General features: G+C 37.1%; 1 protein-coding gene and 1 pseudogene across 2 annotated transcripts; one reads left to right on the top strand and one right to left on the bottom strand.

The window, feature by feature from the left end:
• Window positions 1-4,787: 4,787 nt before the first annotated feature.
• On the bottom strand, window positions 4,788-5,842 carry LOC145805425 (uncharacterized). The gene is made up of 2 exons (XM_082900558.1): window positions 5,286-5,842; window positions 4,788-5,197 (listed from the first exon to the last, which is right to left on the bottom strand). The coding sequence occupies exons 1-2, from the start codon at window positions 5,524-5,526 to the stop codon at window positions 4,788-4,790; spliced, it is 651 nt and encodes a 216-aa protein (XP_082756684.1). The 5' UTR covers window positions 5,527-5,842.
• Window positions 5,843-13,328: 7,486 nt separating this feature from the next.
• On the top strand, window positions 13,329-17,042 carry LOC114321841 (uncharacterized; annotated as a pseudogene). Its single transcript, XR_014347985.1, has one exon. The product of XR_014347985.1 is annotated as an uncharacterized LOC114321841 (transcript).
• Window positions 17,043-22,544: the final 5,502 nt, after the last annotated feature.

The following is a 22,544-nucleotide window of genomic DNA, read 5'->3' as shown; positions in this document are numbered from 1 at the left end:
GGACATTCATTCACGGAAAACATTCTCATTTCAAAGCATAGCATAACGTAATACATTTAAAACATAGTTCATAATAACATATCTTTACAGAAATGTTACTCACAGAGGGTTTCCGAAACCGAATGCACGGCCTTCAAATCTTGACCTGCAAATATCAACATATCACACATTTCTCAATACACATTATCATTAAATCCTGTAATTCATGCACTTCATTCTTTCCTTTACTTCATTTCATGTTCATTCTAATTTTTCTTTACTTTGATTCATACTCATTTCATGTTCATAAGATGATAAATGATGCAATTAACATGTTAAAATCAAGTCTGCAACTTCCCCAAAATTTTCTTGAAAAAGGCCTTCCCGCTCGAGCGCCACTTGGTCCGCTCGAGCGTACTGTAAAAAGTCCCGAAACTGCTGGGAGGCTGTTTTCACCGCTCGAGCGGGATTCCCTCCGCTCGAGCGTACAGAGCAAAACCCGAATTTCTGGTTCTTCTTCCAAGCTTCATTCTCCTCTTTGCAACATCACTTTCCACATTTATGAAATCCAAGACCCAAAATACTTAAAACCCATCTTAAATCAACATCAAAACTTCAAATCAAAACCCATATGGAACAATAGAAGATCAAATCTTTGAGTAAGCTAGAAAATCATAAACTTGAGCATAAAAGCTTCATTTTGAAACATCCATGGAGGTTTCCTTCAAAAATGCCAATTAACCATAAATCATACCATTTTAAAGCCATGATCTTGTGTTCAACATGCTAAATACCACGAATCAACAAATCAATTTCATGGAAATCTTACCTTAACCACTTAGTTTGGAGAAGATTTGAGCTTAACCCCTTTTCTCTTCTTCTTTCCCTTTTCTCACGAATTCTCCTCTCTCTCTCTCTCTCTCTTTCTAGATTTTTCTTTTCTTCTTTTTGAGTCAAAGAGTCAACATCCTTATCTATGTATAGATATATCACACAAAAACTAGAATTGTGCCATAATCTTGAGCCAAACATGACTTAGCGATTCAGACGAAATTCAGTCCTCAATTTATTTTCCCAAATGGTTTTAATAATTCCCGGTATCACATAGGCGTGCGCAATTTCATTTTCTGAACCCATTACGGTCATCAATTTCAGTCCCAAATTCTCATCTCAACAGATATTCTTCTAATTCAAACAGTTATTCTTCAATTAATTCGCATAAACACATAATTAATTACTGGTAATCATGGTATACGGTTCTGGGTCGTTATACTCTCCCCACCTTAAGAAGTTTGGTCCTCCAAACTTGGCTCATGCTGAAAATATTCAAATCAGAAATTTCGGTTGTACGTGATAATTCTTCCGTCAGAAATGTTCAATATAAAAGTAGTCATATAGACATAATCATTCCTTAATAAGTAACAACAAAGGTATATTATTCCGTCATGGTCATATGTTCATAATTCCATCGCATAAGTAACAGTGTTAACTTCATAATAGACAATTAAAGTCATACCTGTCTTTGCTTTTCCAGTATTTTGCGTCTTATCTGCCACTAGGGTAAAAACTCTTGCTTGCCTCAACGTATTCCCCTCGGGAGTAGCTGTTGCGGTCGTCCTTGGTGTCACTGTTGAGTTAGCTCCACTAGTCACGGGTCTTTCATTCCTTGGATACACTTGTGGACAAGTCTTGGCTATGTGTCCTTGTTGTCCACATTTGTAACAAACTCCAGTTCCTCGGCGGCAAATGCCCCCATGCTGCTTCCCACATTCCCTACAAATAGGTTTACCTACACTCTCACTATTTCCCCTTGTTGTATTATCATGAAAGCTTGAGTTCAAATTTTCATTCACGGAGGCCACTGATTCACTAACCGCTTCCATCCTCTGTTTCTTGAATTTCTTACTTTCTGGTTCAGGTGTAGTTATAGACTTGGACATTTTCAAGATAGCAATATTTGTTTCAGCCATCAAGGCTCTGTCAAGTACATCAACATATTTTTCTAATTTCAATACATTTACCCGGTCAAGGACTTCAACATGTAGGTCGCCCTCAAATTTCCTTGCTTTCTTGTATTCTGTATCAACCATATGAGGAGCATAACGAGCTAATTCGGTAAACTTACTTTCATACTCCGCTACTGACATTGTACCTTGCTTCAGCTGCTCAAATTCGGATACTTTTCTATCTCGCATGCATTGTGGAAAATACTTTTCATAAAACATTCCTTTGAATCGATCCCATGTCAAGTCCCTGTTCATATCTCGAATGAGCATCCACCATCTTCTCGCTTCTTCCTTCAAAGTGAATGTGGCTAATAGAACTTTATATGTATCATTACATGGAAACACTTCAAAAATTTTCTCAGTCTCCAGTACCCATGCCTCTGCTTGTAATGGCTCAATACCTCCTGCAAATTCTGGCGGTTTCAATTTCTTGTATTTCTGTGTCATTGTAATGATGTCATCATAATTGATCGGTTCCACTTGAACAGGTGGTGGAGGAGGTGGTGGAAAAGGTTGTCTTTGTTGTGGTTGTTGGTTTTGTTCTAGTTGTTGTCTAACCAATCCAGTCAGAGCTTCAACCATTCTTTCTAACCGAGTCATTCTAGCATCAGAAGGTTCTGTCTCATCTGCATTTCTTGCATTGGCGTCTTCCATTGGTCTATAGAACCCATAGAAAATACAACATCTCATTTTCACATAACAGTTCTTCTGTTGCCTCATCATACAATTCTCGTTTCTTTCTCTTTCAAACACACACACACATGCACACATGTATGCCATGCTCTATTTCTTTTCTATGACACCCTACAGCTCTGATGGACACGTGTGTGGGTAAATTAACTCGTGCGCTCTGATACCACTCTGTCACGCCCCAAACTCGCCCCTAGAAGTTTGGCAACGAGACCGGCCAGTAATCCTAGATTACCACAGGCCTTGCTATACAAAACATAAAAAAAAAAAAAAAAAGAGGGGCTCGCGGAAGCGAAAACAAATAACCATGGTCCAAAGAGCTGTGCATTTATATGAACATACATTACATGCCAAAAATGTTAATTTACCCACTACATTACATCACATATTATCAAAATTCATGTACAAAACATAGGCTCACGCCATGTGCACAACCAAAACTAAGCTTCCTAACGGCCTTCCTAGGCCTAGCCCCAACTCGGAGGCACCAAAACACCGGGTAGGCTTCAAAACGGCGGCTCGGCTCGGACTCCGCCTAGGCTTGACTTCCAGAATGCTCACCTATAATACATAATTACAAACAATGAGCTAGAGCTCAGCAAGTAACATAACAGTAAAGAGGTTAGTGAACGAAGTCCGACATTTTCATAAATCCACAATAAATCAATCATAAACATATATCAGTCATCAGTCATCATAAGAACATACGTAATGGCATACTCCACAGAACCTTTCATAACAGTCTATCAGTCAACAGTCTACGAGATCTCGTAACTAGTCATGGGTTTGTCCTTCCATGCCGTTCCCCATGACTCATGACGCATGGGCCTGCATGTTCCCGCCCCCATGACCCAACTATCTATGGATGCCATACTAGATTCGCAAATCAGGACATTCATTCACGGAAAACATTCTCATTTCAAAGCATAGCATAACGTAATACATTTAAAACATAGTTCATAATAACATATCTTTACAGAAATGTTACTCACAGAGGGTTTCCGAAACCGAATGCACGGCCTTCAAATCTTGACCTGCAAATATCAACATATCACACATTTCTCAATACACATTATCATTAAATCCTGTAATTCATGCACTTCATTCTTTCCTTTACTTCATTTCATGTTCATTCTAATTTTTCTTTACTTTGATTCATACTCATTTCATGTTCATAAGATGATAAATGATGCAATTAACATGTTAAAATCAAGTCTGCAACTTCCCCAAAATTTTCTTGAAAAAGGCCTTCCCGCTCGAGCGCCACTTGGTCCGCTCGAGCGTACTGTAAAAAGTCCCGAAACTGCTGGGAGGCTGTTTTCACCGCTCGAGCGGGATTCCCTCCGCTCGAGCGTACAGAGCAAAACCCGAATTTCTGGTTCTTCTTCCAAGCTTCATTCTCCTCTTTGCAACATCACTTTCCACATTTATGAAATCCAAGACCCAAAATACTTAAAACCCATCTTAAATCAACATCAAAACTTCAAATCAAAACCCATATGGAACAATAGAAGATCAAATCTTTGAGTAAGCTAGAAAATCATAAACTTGAGCATAAAAGCTTCATTTTGAAACATCCATGGAGGTTTCCTTCAAAAATGCCAATTAACCATAAATCATACCATTTTAAAGCCATGATCTTGTGTTCAACATGCTAAATACCACGAATCAACAAATCAATTTCATGGAAATCTTACCTTAACCACTTAGTTTGGAGAAGATTTGAGCTTAACCCCTTTTCTCTTCTTCTTTCCCTTTTCTCACGAATTCTCCTCTCTCTCTCTCTCTCTCTTTCTAGATTTTTCTTTTCTTCTTTTTGAGTCAAAGAGTCAACATCCTTATCTATGTATAGATATATCACACAAAAACTAGAATTGTGCCATAATCTTGAGCCAAACATGACTTAGCGATTCAGACGAAATTCAGTCCTCAATTTATTTTCCCAAATGGTTCTAATAATTCCCGGTATCACATAGGCGTGCGCAATTTCGTTTTCTGAACCCATTACGGTCATCAATTTCAGTCCCAAATTCTCATCTCAACAGATATTCTTCTAATTCAAACAGTTATTCTTCAATTAATTCGCATAAACACATAATTAATTACTGGTAATCATGGTATACGGTTCTGGGTCGTTACAGTCTTGGCCACCAGCAAATCAAGAGAAGAGGGGCTGGAAGTGGGCATTGGTGATGAACCATGAATTGAAGGGCTACCAGTGTCTTCTGTGGAAGAATCAACTGCCATTGGGAATGGAGTAGCAGTTGGAGTTTCTATAAAGGACGGAGAAAGAGCAAGGCTCGAGGGAAAAGTAGACTGAGGTAGGTCACGAGCCAAAAAAGGGAGGTATGGCTTTAATCCAAGAAAAAGAGATGCAGGAATACTGGAGTTTAAAGAAGGTACGACAAATATAGGCTTTGGAAGTGGAAGTACGACTCGAACAACCCTGACATTCTGCATTTGGTCAACCTCAACCGAAATTGAGGAAGGTCTCATTGGAAAGGTGAGTGCAGTAGTTGTCGCTGCAAAAGGAAGAAATGCAGAACAATGTTAAACTTCAATACCACAAGCTGACAAAGTAAAAAACAGCAGAGGTATGAAAGAAATTACTTGTTCCAGAGGCGCTAGTACTGATGGGAGAACTGCGGAGAGAGTAATGTCCAGCAGTCTGCTGCCTTCTTACCATTTCCCCTTGTGTTGCATCGGCAGTAGCAGCTTCCTCTCTTTGCTCTTGCCATCTTTTCTTGGCCCTCTCAAATACAACGATTGCCTTGGAATGTTCTTGTTCGACTGCCTTGGCGGCTGCTTTATGAGTAGAGTCCTCAACATGGTCAGTGACAGGAACAGTCATTTTCTTTCTCTTCTCCCTTGGCAGAGATACAACCAATTCTTTTCCAACCTCCCCTTCTTCAGATCGGGGTTCAGACTATCCAGAGATAAGTTCTTTCTCCGCTATTATGGTGGTTGCCTCGCTAACAGGATTTTCAATGGCATCAGATGAAGATACAGCTACCTTTTGTCTCTTTGTTCTTTGTAAGGGCACTTCCTTCTCTGGCTCAACCTCTCTTTCTTCTTCAAGAGATTCAGGTACTTCAGGAGGAAGGACTAGTCTCCTTTTTGTTTTTTGTTGTTGTTTCTTCTTGAGAATAGCTAAAGTCTCGGCTCTCTTGGGAGACTCTTCTTGTGGAGACCCTACACCAAAAGCGTGAGTATAAGGAAACCAACAAAAGATTCAGAAATAAAAGGGGAGGAGAAGAACTTGAAGATACTCACCCTTCTTCGAAGCAGCTCTAGTAACCCTGGCTAGAAGGGGTAAAGTGGCAGGAGTGGTGGTGACAACTTCAGGAGGGGGAGAAGTGTTCTGGGCTGTTGTTGACTTATCCTTCGAAGGCAATCCCAACCCCACCAACAAGTCATGAGGGTGTGCAGAGAGGCGCACTTCCATATTGGCTGTCCACCAGTTCTTAAACCTTTTTAAAACTGAGCCAAAGAGGCGAAAGGGGATAAATTGGAATTCATTCAATTCCTTCAGCAGTCTGAGTACTGCTGTCTCTGGCTTGGATTTGGGTATTCTCAAATCCCTGGCAGTGAGATGGACATTTGAAAGACTGCAAAGAGGAACAGGTATCCCTTGAGAGAGCCCAAATTGCCTTGCAAATTGAGAAGGGCAGTATACCTCAGATATGCATTTATAGGCTCGAGGGTTCAGAGTGCCAATGAACAGCTCCCTTGGTAATAATATAGAGGCCCACATATCTTTGTGGGGAGAAGTGGAACATTCCTTATCAGCCAGAAAAGATTGTAGCCAGGTTGGCCCTCTATTGGCTTCGAAAGGACAAAAGAAGGAAGCAGATGGAGAGATAGGAAGTTGATAAAAGAAGGTAAAGTAATAAGCAAAGGAAGCAGGGTAAAGGGCAATCCTGGCATATTTTTCCCCGTAAGTACTAGGATCCTGAACAAGGAATCCTAAACACTTGGGATGTAGGTCAGTGAAATAAGCAAAGAGCCAGAGTTGGAGCACCCAGAGGGGACCTCCTTGGTTAGCATCGAGGGGTTTTTCGCAAAATTGGGAGCAGGTTCTGTAGACATGACCTAGAAGATAAGGAGCAAGAGCGATATGTTTCTTCAAGACGAGTGCCTTCGCAAGTGGAGCAAACTCAGGCATAATCCTCTGAGATGAGGTGCAAAAGAGGAATTTGCATAACCAGTATAATATGAAGGAGAAGAATTCTCTGTCCCGCACAGGACCTTCTCTCTTATTTTCAGCCTTTACGAAGTCACTATAAGAAGAGCTTAGGGCTGGAAGAGAAAATTTGACAGGAAAGTCTGGATAGTTAGGAGTAAAAGGAGAACCATGGGGTGAAAGCCCTAGGAGATGGCAAATATCAAGAACGGTGGGGGCCATCATACCGCACCGAAACTGGAAGAAATTGAAAGCCATATTCCAAAAACATAAGGCAGTAGGAATCAAAAAGGGGTCTTCAGGAATAATGAACCTGGAAAGTCGAAGGGCATCGAGGATATAAAGCTCTTGCAGGTCATCTTCTCTCGCAGGCACCACTCTGTCATACCATTCCTCCCATTCAGTCCTCAATGTCGGCCAGTAACGATGAGGACGGTTTACCCTCCAATTTCCCCAATCAAGCCTTCCTTCGTAGAGAAGGAAATGGTCTTCCAAACGAGGGTACAGAGCTGGGAGTTGAACAGGAACCTCCCGGAAGATAGGACCTAGGACGTACTCCTGTTTGTTGCTGTGGCGAGGAACGAAAAGACGACCATCGATGTTACTTGACTCACCAGATGTCAGCTTGCTGATTTCTTCATCGATACAATATTTCAAAGCCATGGTAGGACTGATATGGTCGCCAGCAAGTACTTTTAGAGAGGAGGGATCCATTGGTAGTAAGCAAAAGAAGAGCAAAGAAGATCAGAAGAACCAGTAGAGAGAAGGGTTTGTAAAAGGCAAGAGATTTCGGAACACGAAACGAGAGGGTTTTAAAACCTTTGTGTCCGAAATTATACCCCGTAAGTCGTTAAGTACTAAAAGTACGAATGCGAGGAATTTCTTCCAATATTGATAGTTTTGGAGGGAAAAGCTTATTCCGGGGATTGGGGCCAGCTTCGAAATGAAATATTTGGCTTCGAAAACAAGATCTTGGCGTCAAAAAATCAAATAGCAACGGCTTCGAAATACATAAGTCGGCTTCGAAGCCTAGTATATGCTTAAAGGTGCTAAATTGCTTGATTATGGGTCTGTTTAGGGGTTATAAATCAAAGTAACGACCTTCGGAGCAAAACCTAGTATTCTCTGAGTATGAGAAACGCTGTTCGGAGCATACTACATGCTTAAAAATGCTTGAATGCTCAAAGTATTGGTCTACTTCAAAAAATCTAAAGACCTGTTTGAAGGTTATCAGTCAAAATGACAACATTCGAAGCAAACCCTAGGACTCTTTAAGGAAGAGGGGCACTGTTCGAAACATCCAAGACCAATCATTGGTTTCTATATGAGCAAGAAGGAATTGCCATAGGTTGCCCTTCGAAGCCAAAAGAGATCAGTTTAAAATTGATTGGCTTTATCAACCATGACCATATATTGGTTACAGTTAGTGTTGAAGAGTAAAGTCATTGAAATCGAAGTACTAAAATAATATCTGCCAGAATTGTCAATTTTACTCCATGAATTGGAAAAAGACATGATTGGTTCTTTTAGTACTTCATTAAACAATTGATTCGAAGGATGAGATTGTTCAAATTCGAAGTTACGAGTTAGCTGTTAAAGATAAAAGGAAACAGAGTCAAACAGTGTTAAGTACAGAAAGACTTTGTTTATATTAAAGCCAAGACGATTACATTAAGTGACCCTATCTGGGTACAAATTCAAGTTCATAAAAATAAGGAATAGAATAAATAACGAGGTCATGAAATTTTGTCCAGCAATGGTCAATAAATTTCTGTTCTTTCTTTATTATTTCTTCTATCTCTTCTAAAGTTGGTTGCATAAGCTGATGAGCTCTCACTTCATAATAGAGTTCTTCAGCCTTGGTTTCGAAAGCCTCTTCCCTCGATTTTTGTTCCGATTCATCTATAACCAAATCGTCCCAGTACGCAGAATCTTTATTCTTGAAGTCATCGAACTCTTCGATGAAATTTTCTGCTTCATACTGGGCATGAATTCGGAGAGATAAAAGTTGATCCAGATTTTGGGTGGTGATCTTAGAATTCTGATGCCAGTAGAGGAGCACTGGGAGTTGGTCCAAAAACAAATGAAGCTCTGCTTGGGCAAGAGGGTTGAGGACATGACCCCTAGTCAAAACATCACAAGCCCATTGAAAGTTCTTAAGAGGAATGTCATCCTCAAGAACATTGAAGGGCAGGTGGGAGAAAGCCGCGAGCAAAAGTTGAGCTTGCTTTCGCTCGGCTGGAGAAGGGGGTGACGGAGGTTGGTAAGGTGGAAAAACTTTGTCCATTGGAAGGGCAAGTCTTAGTTTCTCTGTCCAAGAAAGAATGGGAGAAGGAGAAGGAGAAGATGATCCTGCTTCGGAAGATGGGAAGAGAGTAGATGGCTCTGCTTCAGAAGACAAAGGGGAGGGAGTAGATGTTTCTATCTCAGAAGATGCAGAAGAGGGTGTGGATGCCTCTATTATGGGAGATGGCACGGGAGCAGAAGGAACAAAGGCATTAATGTAATCAAGCCAATCAGAAGAACAAATCTTCGCCTTCTTGGCTAAGAATGAAGGGGTATACCCTTGTGCTTCTTCTGGATGCCGGGCAGGGTGCATTATCTTTGTAGGCATGGAAGAAGTATACCAAGCCACAAGTAGAGTCTCTTCCAAGCTACGTCGAAGGTCAATGGGCACGTAAGGGTAGACCACTGAGCTTCAAGCGTAGGAGGGAAACTCCAAGGGGTCAGTGAACTCAACAAAATGGTGATTGATTCGCTCCCTTAAATCATAAGTCTCAGGAGTTGACCAGCTTGTCCAGCCAGAAGCCCCAGAGGGTGAAGAGGTTACAGTTTCATCCCATGCAGAGGTCTGTGAAGAAGAGTTCCCTAAGTCCATATTTGCAACTTGTCGAAGCAAAGGCTTGAGAGTAGTTCGGTCAAAATACAAAGGGAGCTTAGGGGAAGAACTCTTTGTGTCTGTAAGTTTGTAAACCAAGGGATTAAAGGCAATGTGTTCGTAGTCCAAAGGTTTATAATCTGCAAAAGCCTCCATTACCTGAATAGAGAAGGGCGGGTAAAGGTGGCTAATGAATGCGTGGAGATTCTTTCGAGGAGGAATAACATCACTCAAAGGCTCTTCATATGCTTGATCAGTAGTAAGGGAAGTTGATGCAGCCATAGCCTGATTGAATACTAAAGTATTGGGATGTTCAACGAGTTAATGCAAATGATCACCAAATGGATGACGGTTGTATTTCCAGAATTTGGACTCCATACACGATCTAGAGGCGCGGGAAAACTGTAATCCACTAATATCACCAAGTATTGGGTATATTAGTGCGGGGGGTAATGTTGGCTACATATTTTGTAAAAGCCAGTTACAGTTCGACACGTGGCAGAGTAAGGGTAATAAAGGAAGGTTATTCAAGCCTTTAATCCTGATCGTACACGTGGCAATAAATATTGGTCCTCACATGATCTGAGTAACACTAGATCAATAACGGGATGCAAGATGACATATTTTCAACGGTTACTCATATTCAAATTCAAGTACAAGAGGGAAGCTCAACTGCCAGTAATGGCGTAATGGAGCTACTTGTAAGGAAGCATGATCAGCGATCATGGAGGAGCAGTTCGACGGTTCGAAGTGCAGTTCGAAGGTCATCACTGACGAGTATAAATAGCAGGGCAGCCCCCAGAAAAAGAGAACGGACTCAGATCATACAAATCAGTCATTTACTTCATATATTTTCTTTTCCAGTCTTTTACATTTCCAGTCTTTAAATACATGTTCTTTAAATACCTGCACTTTAAATACCCGCACTGCACTTCGATTCATAGGAGTAGCTTCAAGTAGATTCAAGTAGATTGCTGTTATAAACCTCTCCGAGGCTGAGTTCGGACCATTGTAAGTGTTCATTTTTATGAAATACTTCAATTGTTCTTCATATTACTGTTATTTTTATTAACTTCTCCTAAGTCAAGCCACCAGTAAAAGTCCTCTTCATTGAGGCTGAAAAGAACTAAAACACAATCGTCTGATAATTGGTTGGCAATCACAATTTCTGTAAGGACTGATTGATCCTTGCTGGCACGCTCACATTCACAAAAATACCCTTCGAAAAGCCAAAAAGCCAACACTCCCATAATAAATGTTTCCAAATTCAACCTATTTTCCTCATTCGTCAAATTGCCAAAAAATTTAGATGTGAAGTTACAAAAAATTAACACGACTTAATTAGACCCACAATCAATCTTGAGAAACTGAACAATTCACATCTATACAAAGTTTTATATATAAAGAATGTATACATATATACATTTATATGAGCTCAAATTACTTGCATGCGACTCTGAATGAGCTCAATCTTGTGGTTCCAGACAGCAAAACGAAGCTAGTTGGGACTTAAAACCCTAAATTTAGGGCAACTACCGAGAACAACGGCGTGGTGATCCAGCATCGGAGGGACAATTAGGGTTCGATTGAGTATTGCGGCCATCAAAATGGCATACTTGAACTTAGACAACTGGTTGCTGAACCCACTGTGGGATGCGTACCAGAGGAATTTCTCTCCAGCTAGGGTTTGCTATGAGGTGCAGAGGTGGGGGGACTAGGGTTAGGGGGGATTTTTCAGTGTAATTTCCCCATTAATATATATATATATATATATATATATTTTGACATATCAAAATATCTTATCAGATTTAATTGAAGTTGGATTTAAAAATTACTTTTTTAGTTTATTTTAAATATATTTTTTAAACATTGATGCGTTTAACAATTATCAAAAAATTATTTTCTTTGTTATGGAGAAAATTTAGTGTTCCCTTTTGAACTTTTGTGTTTTAGTGAAAAATATCATATTGGACCTTTTGTTAACGGTAAAATGATCGTTGCACTGTTCTGAGATTTTTTAAGAAAATTTACTTTTTTATCACATAATACTATTTTAGCCAAATCAAACACAAGGGTTTTTTTATCCCATAATTATTTCATAAATAACCCATTGTGCCATTCCCACTATTTTATTTCCAATTATTTAAAAATTATCTCACATTGTTTAGTTTTGGTTTTCAGAAAACAATATTCAGAAAATTCTACTTTTTTATTTTCCGTATTTTAATGTTTTCAATGAATTTTTTAATATTTTAAGCAATTTTTTTAATTTTTAGATACACATAACATAAATACACTTAAAAAGTATAATATTTATGAAAAAAAACTTTAAAAAATACACTAAATACCAAAAAAAATATTTTAAAAAATGAAAATGTAATACATTTTTCGTATTTTTTATTTATTAATTTTTTAAAATATTTTTTCACAAATATTTTGTTATTTAGATAAATCTAAGTACGATACATCTAAAAAAGTAAAAAAATTACTTAAAAATTAAAAAATATTTACTAAAAACAAAAAAAATTATGAAAAATAAATAACTCAATTTTAAAAAAATTAAATTCAAAAAATTGAAACTAAACATACTGATTAATTTTTATATCATTTTTTAAATTTTCCTTTATCGGGGAGAGAGAATATTATATGCACATATATTTGCCTAAGGGGTCATTTGTGAAGCCAAAAAAAAAAAAAAAAAGCTAATTTTTAACTTTTAATTTATTTTGAATCACATCTTGCTTGTTTTCACTTTTCAAAAAATTTTACTTTCTTATTTTCTGTGTTTTTTTGTTTTAACTGAATTTTTTTAATATTTTAAGCAATTTTTTTACTTTTTAGACGCACCTAACATAAATACACCTAAAAAGTAAAAAAAAAAATTATAAAAAAAATCTTTTAAAAATTCACTAAATACTAAAAATACAAGAATTCAGTATATTTTTTATATTTTTATGTATTTATTAATTTTTTAAAATATTTTTTCACAAATTTTTTACTTTTTAGATACATCTAAGTAAAGTGCATCTAAAAAAATAAAAAAAAATGTGTAAAATTTAAAAAATATTCACTAAAAACAAAAAAATACGGTCAAAAAATTTAATGCAAAAAATTCAAACCAAACACATTGTTATTAAAGCACTCAAACCAAAGAACAAAAAAATTTAAAAAATCCAAAAAAAAAAAAAAAATTTAACCAACTTTTTAAATCCCCTCTAAAATTATTGTGTACATTTCTGTCTCGTCAACGTAAAATTATTATCGTACTTTTTCTCGCATTTTTCCATTTCTTTTATCTTTTGAAGTCAAATCAAACTAGTCATAAGTTTTCATGCATATTGTAAACGAGGGCAACTCAAATCACCAAACATATAAAAAGAAGTGTATATATATCTCATAATTAAAAATATATATATAATTTTATAAATTTTAAGTTATAATTAAAAAAGAAAAGAAAAATCATAACCAAATAATATATAAAATATAATCAAAAATTTTATAAGTTATAACTAAAATAAAATCACAACTAAAAAAGAAAATGACATAATTCAAAGGTGCATATGATAGGAAGTGTGCATATTAAAATCAGGGCCGGCCCTGCCTATAGGCAGGTAAGGCCTGTGCCTTAGGCCTCATTTTTGGGCCCAAAAATAGGGCCCCCAAATTTAAAAAATTGTTATAGGTTTAATTTTTTTTTTTTTTTTTTTAAGATCAATTTAAAGGGTCCCAAATGTTTTATTAGGCCCATGTATAATTTAGTCCATATTTATTTATAAATGTGTTTGGTCCATATTTATTAAAATAAAAATATATAAATAAAAAAAAAACTAAAACTAAAACTGAAAATGTGTTTGGCCCAATCCAAAATTTATGTGGTGTGGGACAATGAAAATAACTTTGGAGGCTTTAAAGGGCCCCATAACTGAAAATATATTTAAAGGGGCCCAAAATGTGTTTGGCCCAACTCAACCCAAACCACACATACAAATATAATACACAATAGCATATAGCAGTGTGCAGTGATGAAACGAAGTTGGCTTTTCAATCTCTGTAACGAAGTGAATTAGTCTCTCTCTTGAAGTTGAAGGCAAGCAGACGCAGATGAAAGCATAGACTCATCTCATTCTTCCTCTTTCACACACTCCTCCTCCCGGCGATTCACATTCACTCTGTCACAGACTCTCTCGTGTAAGTCCTTTCTCTCACTATCAGATTTTATAAAATAAAGTTGCCCTAATTTTTTTTTTTTTATATTCTTTCTCTACCAATTAGTGGAATAATAAATTTGCCATAATTTTTTTATTACCTTCTTTATCCATTAGATTTTAGTGGAATAAATAATTTTACCCTAATTTTTTTTTTTTATATTCTTTCTCTATCAATTAGTGGAATAATAAATTTGCCATAATTTTTTTATTACCTTCTTTATCCATTAGATTTTAGTGGAATAAATAATTTAGCCCTAATTTTTTTACCTAGGTATTTATCAGTTTTAATTGAATAATTTGTTTGCCCTAATTTTGTTTCATTAAATTATTTTTTATAATTTATTTGCTATCAGATCAGTGGATTGTGATTTGTGGATTGAAGTGTTTGTGATTTGTGGATTGATTTGAAGTGTTTGTGATTTGTGGATTGAAGTGTTTGTGATTATAGCCATGTTTCCTAGGAAGTATAGTTCTGGAAATGAAAAGAGAAAGAAGAGGATGAAACTAGAACAATTAATTCAATCTCAATCGGGAGCACTTGATAAATATTTTGGTACCAAGAAACAAGTAGATATTTTGGGTTCAAATGACAATGATGATGAAGATTTGGTAATTGAAGAGCCTACTCATTGTGTGAGTAATAATGAGCATGATGATTTGGTGATTGAACAACCTAGTGAACATATGAATGAGAATGAGAATGAAGATTTGGGGAACGTAGAATCTAATGAAAGTGAAGATGTGAATGTTGAATGTGGACCTCTAAACATTTATGACCCTAGTAATTGGGACAAGATTGATCAAAATTTAAGGGATTTACTAGTTGAAAGAGGTCCCATAAGAGGTAATGGTGTGAATTTTCCCCTAGATGACAAAGATAGGCATTTTTCTTCTACATTTTACATGCGACAGTTACAAAATGGAGAGAAGCAGGATAGAAAGTGGCTAGTATATTCAGATGCTTCAGACAAAGTGTTTTGCTTTTGTTGCAAGTTGTTTAAGCAAGATGGGAACAATGTTCATTTGGCTACTGATGGATTGAAAGATTGGAAGAATATGGGCAACAGGCTTAGAAGTCATGAAACTAGTAATGAGCACTTTATTTGCATGAGCAAATGGGTTGAGTTGGAAAGTAGATTGAAGAAGAATGAAACAATTGATAGAAGTGTTCAAGAACAAATCAACAAAGAGAGGGAACACTGGAGACAAGTGTTACTAAGGATAATTTCTATTGTGATCTCAATTGCTAAAAATAATTTAGCTTTTCGTGGAGACAATGAGAAGATTTATCAAGAAAGAAATGGAATCTTTTTAAGCTTAATTGAAATGCTTGCTAAATTTGATCCAGTAATGCAAGAGCACATTCAACGTATTCAAAGGAGTGAAATTCATTACCATTATCTTGGCCACAAAATCCAAAATGAATTGATACAGATGTTAGCGAGTGAGATCAAGAGTACGATTGTGGCAAGAATCAAAGAAGCGAAATATTTTTCAATTATTCTTGATTGTACTCCAGATGTTAGTCATGAAGAACAAATGTCTCTTGTGATAAGATGTGTAGATGTTTCAACCAGTCCGGTAAAGGTAGAAGAATTCTTTTTAGAATTTTTGAAAGTGGATGATACATCGGGGTTGGGACTTTTTAATGTACTTAGAGAGGCATTGCACACACTCCAGCTTGATATTGGTGATATAAGAGGGCAAGGATATGATAATGGCTCTAACATGAAAGGGAGACACAAAGGTGTACAAAAAAGAGTACTTGAAATAAATCCAAGAGCATTCTACACGCCATGTGGGTGTCATAGTCTTAATCTTGCCCTTTGTGATATGGCTACCTCTTGTTCCAAAGCTATCTATTTCTTTAGAGTGGTACAACGCATATATGTGTTGTTTTCATCTTCTACAAAGAGGTGGAAAATTTTCAAAGACAATGTGGAAGGTCTCACACTTAAGCCATTATCACAAACTCGTTGGGAAAGTCGCATTGAAAGTGTTAAAGCTATACGGTACCAAGCTCCACAAATTAGAGATGCTTTAATTCAGTTGGAAAAAGAAGCTGATGATCCCAATACAAAGTGTGAAGCTGAATCCTTAGTTACATCTGAAATTGAGAACTTTGAGTTTTTGCTTGGCATGATTATTTGGCACAATCTGTTGTTTGCTGTTAATTCTGTTAGTAAGACATTTCAAGCTAAAGACATGCATATTGATGTTGCTATACATCAATTAAAAGGACTCATTACATTTCTTGAGAAGTATAGAGAAACTGGATTTTTGGAGGCCATGATTGAAGCTAAAGAAGTTGCAATTGAAATGGAGATTGAGCCTACATTTCGTGAAAGGCGTGTCATTCGTAGAAAGAAACATTTTGATGAGAATGTTAGTGAAGAGGTTGCACAATCAGCTGAAGAATCCTTTAGAGTTAATTATTTCATATATATAATAGATCAAGCTCTTTCTTCACTTAAGAGTAGATTTGAACAATTTCAAATATATGATGAAACTTTTGGGTTTTTGTTTGATTTGAAGAAGTTAAATTCTACCAATGATAGTGCTTGAAGACTTATTGTGCTAATCTTGAAGACTTTTTGAAACATGATGGGCTTATGGATATTGATGGGAGAGATTTATTTTCTGAGTTGAAAGTCTTCAAAGAAATTTTGCCAAAAGAAATCAGTAGGCCAATTGAGGTGATGAATTATTTGAAATTGATGGATAGTTGTTTTCCAAATGCCTGGATTGCGTATAGAATATTATTGACTATTCCAGTTACCGTTGTCTCTGGAGAAAGAAGTTTTTCAAAGTTAAAATTGATCAAATCCTACCTTCGATCAACAATGTCACAAGAAAGATTGAATGGATTAGCTATATTGTCTATTGAAAAGGATTTGGTAGATAAATTAGATTATACAAACTTAATTAGTGATTTTGCAACTAAAAATGCAAGAAGAGTAGTATTTAAGTGATCTTTGGGTTAATTGTAAGCTGGATATTGCTAAACTATAAAGCAACAAAACCAGTTTTTAATGTTTTGGAGTCATTATACTGATTTCTTCCTATCTTAATATATGAAAGTAAATTTTAGTTTATAATTTTAATGATTATATGTTCAAGTATACTTAAATAAAAAATTTGTAGATATTTATCATTTTATGCATAAATTTTTTATTAAAAAAAAAATATTCAAGGGGCCCCATTTTCACAGGGAGCCTTAGGCCCCACAAATCTCAGGGCCGGCCCTGATTAAAATTTCTCCAATAATATATATATATATATATATATATATATATATATATGTATGATAAGGATTTTGTTGAGTGCTCTAATAACAATATTAATTAATAAAATTTAAAATAAATTTTAAAACGAGACTTTTATAAAAAAAAATAATAATTTCAAATTTCTTAGCAAGTGTCAATAGAATACTTACTAAAATAATTCTCATAATAATTTGCTTGTTTTCACCAATAGTTATGTTAATATTTTTTCTGTTTGTTTGTGTTTTTTTTTTTTTTTTTGGCCGTATTTTTTAACTTTTGTTATTAAAAAAACACAAATTATTGAGATTAATGTTTCTGAAAACTAATTTTCAAGAAATTTTTTAAAAACAACTTTCTTTTTTTTTTTTTTTTTGTATGAATACCAAAATGTTATCAATTTTTTACAAATTGTTAGGCATGAAAACAAAAATCATATGAAAACATTAAGGTGCCGTTTGGTAACACTTACGTTTTCTGTTTTCTGTTTATATTTATAAAAATTTTAAAAACTCAAATAAAAATTTGTTTGGTAAAATTTTTTATTTATAAATCAGTGGTCTCGATTTATAAATTTGGCCAAAAAATGAAAACACAAAAAATGTGCTTCCATTTTGAGTTTTCAGTTTTTTTTTTTTTACCACCCAACACTAGCCACCACCCGCCACAATTTTCCACCATCGTCTTCCGTAACCACCACCCACCACCCACCCCCCACCACCACCTGCCACCACCACCCACCACCAACCTGCCACCACCACCCATCACCACCATCCAACCCTCGCCACCACCACCACCCACCACCCACCTGCCATCCACCCGCCACCCACCTGCCACCACCCACCACTACTACCACCATCACCCGCCACCGTTACCCACCCACCCACCCACCTACCACTACCACCATCACCACCACCACCCACCGCCCGCCGCCGTCACCGCCACCGCCACCACCACCACCCACTTGCTACCACCCATCACCCGCCACCGTCACCCACCCACCCACCCACCCACCATCACCGCCCACCACCCATTCGTCACCACCCACCACCATCGGCCTCCCACCTATCACTACCACCCACCACCACTCACTCGTTACCACTCACCACCCGCCACCGCTACCACCCACCCACTACCTATCCGCCACCACCACCCGCTATCCGCCACCCACCTGCCACCCGCAACCGCCACCGCCCACTGCCCACTATCGTCACAACCACCACCACCACCACCACCACCCACCCGCCACCACCAGCTACCCGCCACCCACCGTCATCACTTTCCACCACCGTCTTCCGCCGCCACTTGCCACCACTTGCTATTTCTCACTCTTTTTATATTTTTAAACTTTTTTAAACATTTTGTCAATTATCAAACGCGTTTGCAGTTTATGTTTTTTTAAGAATAAACAAAAAATAAACAAAAATCAGTTTATAAAATTTTTGTAAATATAAACTGAAAACGTAAAAGTTACCAAACACACCCAGTAATTTCAAATTTTTATTACTTTTATTATTAAAAATAAAATTAAAAAAAAAAAGCAAAACCAGATCCCCCAACTCGCTGCCAAAACAATGTTTATATGAGTTTCTTTTTAGTTCAAAATTTGGAAAAATTAAATCAATTCAATAATCATAATATTTTTATTTTATTGCATAACGTGTGGGTGATTTTCTGACCACACTGCCCGTTTAGTAACCAGCTGGAGAGCACCGGCAGAATAGATGGCACCTGGCTGACCTGCAATAGAAAAGGAAGATTCCGGCGGTGGTTCGTCCACCCGAGGGCACTCCGACGATCAAGTCAGTATATCTCTCAAAGATAAATCAAGTGCTAAACTCACAAGCTTGAGTATCAAAAGCATACCTTAGACCCATGGGGGTGCCTCTATTTTATAGCCAACATAAACCTAGTCCCAATAGAAGCCTAACTTCTATAGACTCAGGATTACTGCTAATCTTGGACTCCCAGTAAGATTAGGATAAACTCTCTAACAGTCTTATCTTAATACAAACTGAAGTCTTCTCTCATTCTAGGACTCATGCCCCTCATCCGCTTATCTCGGATTCCAATATCTTCGGAGGTAACCTCGGCCTATTCGAGATGACCTTAGCATAACAACCAGGACACGTGGCACCTCGGCTATCACGTCGGCGTTACCTTGGCCACGTGTTGGTACTCAGAAAATATATCTCCACAACTGCCCCCTAGGTTCTATTATCTCGGCATTCTGAGGTGATGGAACCTACACTATTCGTTCATCTGTGCCCCTCTATCCGAGATCAAACTCGCCGACCTCAAAGTTCCCTGGACTTTACTGTCCACTTCTGTCAAGTATCAAGCTTCATACTTTCCAAGCTACTCGAGATCACACCTCCTAGCCGAGGTTCTTGTTCCATTAATTCGTAAACTCCAAGAGCTTTGTAACTGCTCCACTCACACTCTCTGGTGAGTTCCCGATTTCCAGTCATCTATTTGACTCCGGCGATTTTCATATCGGCGTTCATTTCACTTTGTAGGTTCATAAACTCTTTACTTGCTATTAAGCTCAATCTTTCATAACTCTTCTAAATCCGTTTACTTGCCCTCTGTTGTCTTCTATTTTCGTTTGTTTTCAAGTTTTGAATTGTTTGAACGCCTGGCACTGTTCTTGTCATATCCGCTTTCTGTTGCTAGCATCGTGTCTGGGTCATTACTTTCTTGTTCTTCACATATTTACTTAGTGCCTGTGCACTTGGCTTTATTCTTGAACTTTGTCGTCTTCTTGACTCTGATTTTTCTATTTTTTCATTCAATCCTCTGGCTTTTTCTCTTTCTAGCTCTTTTGCTTAAATCCGTCATTGTTCCAAGTTTTCAAGCTCTGCAACTGTTTTCGTTCCTCTCCTCCAGTGAAGCTTACGTCATTCTGTCATTGTCGTCAGACTTCGGCAATTCTCATTCCGACTTCCCTCTTTCTGGTAAGCCACTGTTCCTCCTGGTTTTATTTCTTGTTGCTTTCCAAGAAGCTCTGCTTCATTGTTAATCACCATTGCTGTTTTACTCGTTGTTTCCAAATCATCTTCTTGAATACACACTGTTCACACATCTGCTGATTTCTGCCACTGTTCTTGGCTTGACACACTTGTGCAATCTTTCTATCTTGATTTCCTGATAGCTTCATCACCATTCTTGATTACGAATTACATTCTTGATTCTGTTTTCTGTGTCTTTTTCCAGATTCTTGCTTTCAATCCTTGCCTTCAAACTCTGAGGTGCCAATTGTCGAGAAGAGCCTTGATCAAACTCTTCGGGAGATCGAGGCTGAGCTCGAGGCCGAGAAGGCTGCTGAGAAGTCTTCCCAACTGTCTTCTATATCCTGTCATTGATGTCGAGTAGTTTTGTTTCCTTCTTTTACTCCTTGTACCTTATACCTTGTACTTTGTCCGTCTTTGTATGCTTTTAATCCGGCCGACGTGTCATTTTTGTAGTCTGAATAATTTATTTTTCAATATTCAGGCCGAAGTGCCTTCTTTCTTCTTTAAATGCATTTCTCTAATTTTTTCTTTGAATGAATGTCTTTTTTTTTCTGCTCCTGTACGATTCTACACTTAGAATAATTTGCATGTCTTCAAAGTACACCTTGACTGTGCAATCTCTTCAGGTAAAATACCTCTGTCACAACTTTTAATCTTGCTCATCTCGGCCTTGTCCTAACTTAAAAATATTGTAACAAATATTTTCATAAGTGTTGCTTAGGACTTGTCACTTTCTCAATGTCTTCTATCAAGACTTCAGTTTTCCATATTTCAAGTTTTGACAACCTGGTAGTCTCGGTAAGTACGCAGATATTGCTTGAACTTGACTTTAACTTGTAAATTTTTCTCAAAAATTTCAACAAGTGTTTAACCATCATCCTTTATCATAACCTCGGCTTAACTTCAGCTTGTAAATTTTTCTCAAGATTTCAACAAGTGTTAAACCATCTTCCTTTATCATAACCTCGGTTTAATTATAATTTGTAAATTCACACAGAATTTCAACAAGTGTTTAAACCAATCTTCTTCCGATACGACCTCGGTTTAACTTCAACTTATAAATTCACATAGAATTTCAACAAGTGTTAAATATCACATCGGTTTAGCTTCAACTTCTAAATTCACACAGAATTTCAACAAGTGTTAAATATGACCTCGGTTTAACTTCAACTTGTAAATTCACACAGAATTTCAACAAGTGTTAAATATGATATCGGTTTAACTTCAACTTGTAAATTCACACAGAATTTCAACAAGTGTTAAATATGATTTCGGTTTAACTTCAACTTGTAAATTCACACAGAATTTCAACAAATGTTAAATATCACATCGGTTTAACGTCAACTTGTAAATTCACACAGAATTTCAACAAGTGTTAAATATGACCTCGGTTTAACTTCAACTTGTAAATTCACCCAGAATTTCAACAAGTGAAGATAAACAATAATCTCGCCTTAACTTCAATTTGTAAATTGCTACAAATTTCAACAAGTGAAGATAAACAATAATCTCGGCTTAACTTCAACTTGTAAATTGCTACAAATTTCAACAAGAGTTAAGCACTACTTCGGTTAAACTTCAACTTGTAAATTGCTACAAATTTCAACAAGCGTTAAGCATTACTTCAGTTAAACTTCAACTTGTAAATTGCTACAAATTTCAACAAGTGAAGATAAACAATGACCTCGGCTTAACTTCAACTTGTAAATTGCTACAAATTTCAACAAGTGAAGATAAACAATGACCTCGGCTTAACTTCAACTTGTAAATTGCTACAAATTTCAACAAGTGAAGGTAAACAATTATCTCGGCTTAACTTTAACTTGTAAATTGCTACAAATTTCAACAAGTGTTAAGCATTACTTCGGTTTAACTTCAACTTGTAAATTGCTACAAATTTCAACAAGCGTTAAACGCATTCTTCTTCTCTCTGCCCCCCCCAGTGTGAACTTGAAATCCACTTGGGTTCTCATCATACATGTAGCTTCAACCTTGTCGCCGGGGTTTAACTCAAGCCGAGGTTGACGGCCTTGGTTTCTCTATTGATCTTACTTGACTCCAACCTGAGTTTGATTTTCGGCCTCGCATCGGCGAGCCGTTTCTCTTTTCTTGTTCCGACGTCTTTGTTCCCGGCATGTCCTCCTCGGCCCTAGTATACTTCTCAATTCTGGCAAACTTTAGTCTGATCTTGTGTGTTTCCTTTTTATCTTCTGGGATCTGAGATCTGCTCATTGTGCTCTTCTATTCTCGAACTCAGGTCCCGAGATCTTATCTTCTAGAATCTTGGATCTGCTCACTCAGGTTGAGCTCTTCTTTTCTCGGA

Source organism: Camellia sinensis, chromosome 13, assembly GCF_055761805.1.
Source record: "Camellia sinensis isolate YWXY chromosome 13, ASM5576180v1, whole genome shotgun sequence".
Taxonomy (NCBI): domain Eukaryota; kingdom Viridiplantae; phylum Streptophyta; class Magnoliopsida; order Ericales; family Theaceae; genus Camellia; species Camellia sinensis.
This window is presented reverse-complemented; position numbering and strand designations above follow the sequence as displayed.

Coding starts and splice junctions, on each gene's coding strand:
- LOC145805425 (XM_082900558.1), bottom strand. CDS start 5,526: ATGACTGTTCCTGTCACTGACCATGTTGAGGACTCTACTCATAAAGCA. Junction 5,198..5,285: donor TACTAGCGCCTCTGGAACAA/GTAATTTCTTTC, acceptor TTCCTTTTGCAG/CGACAACTACTGCACTCACC.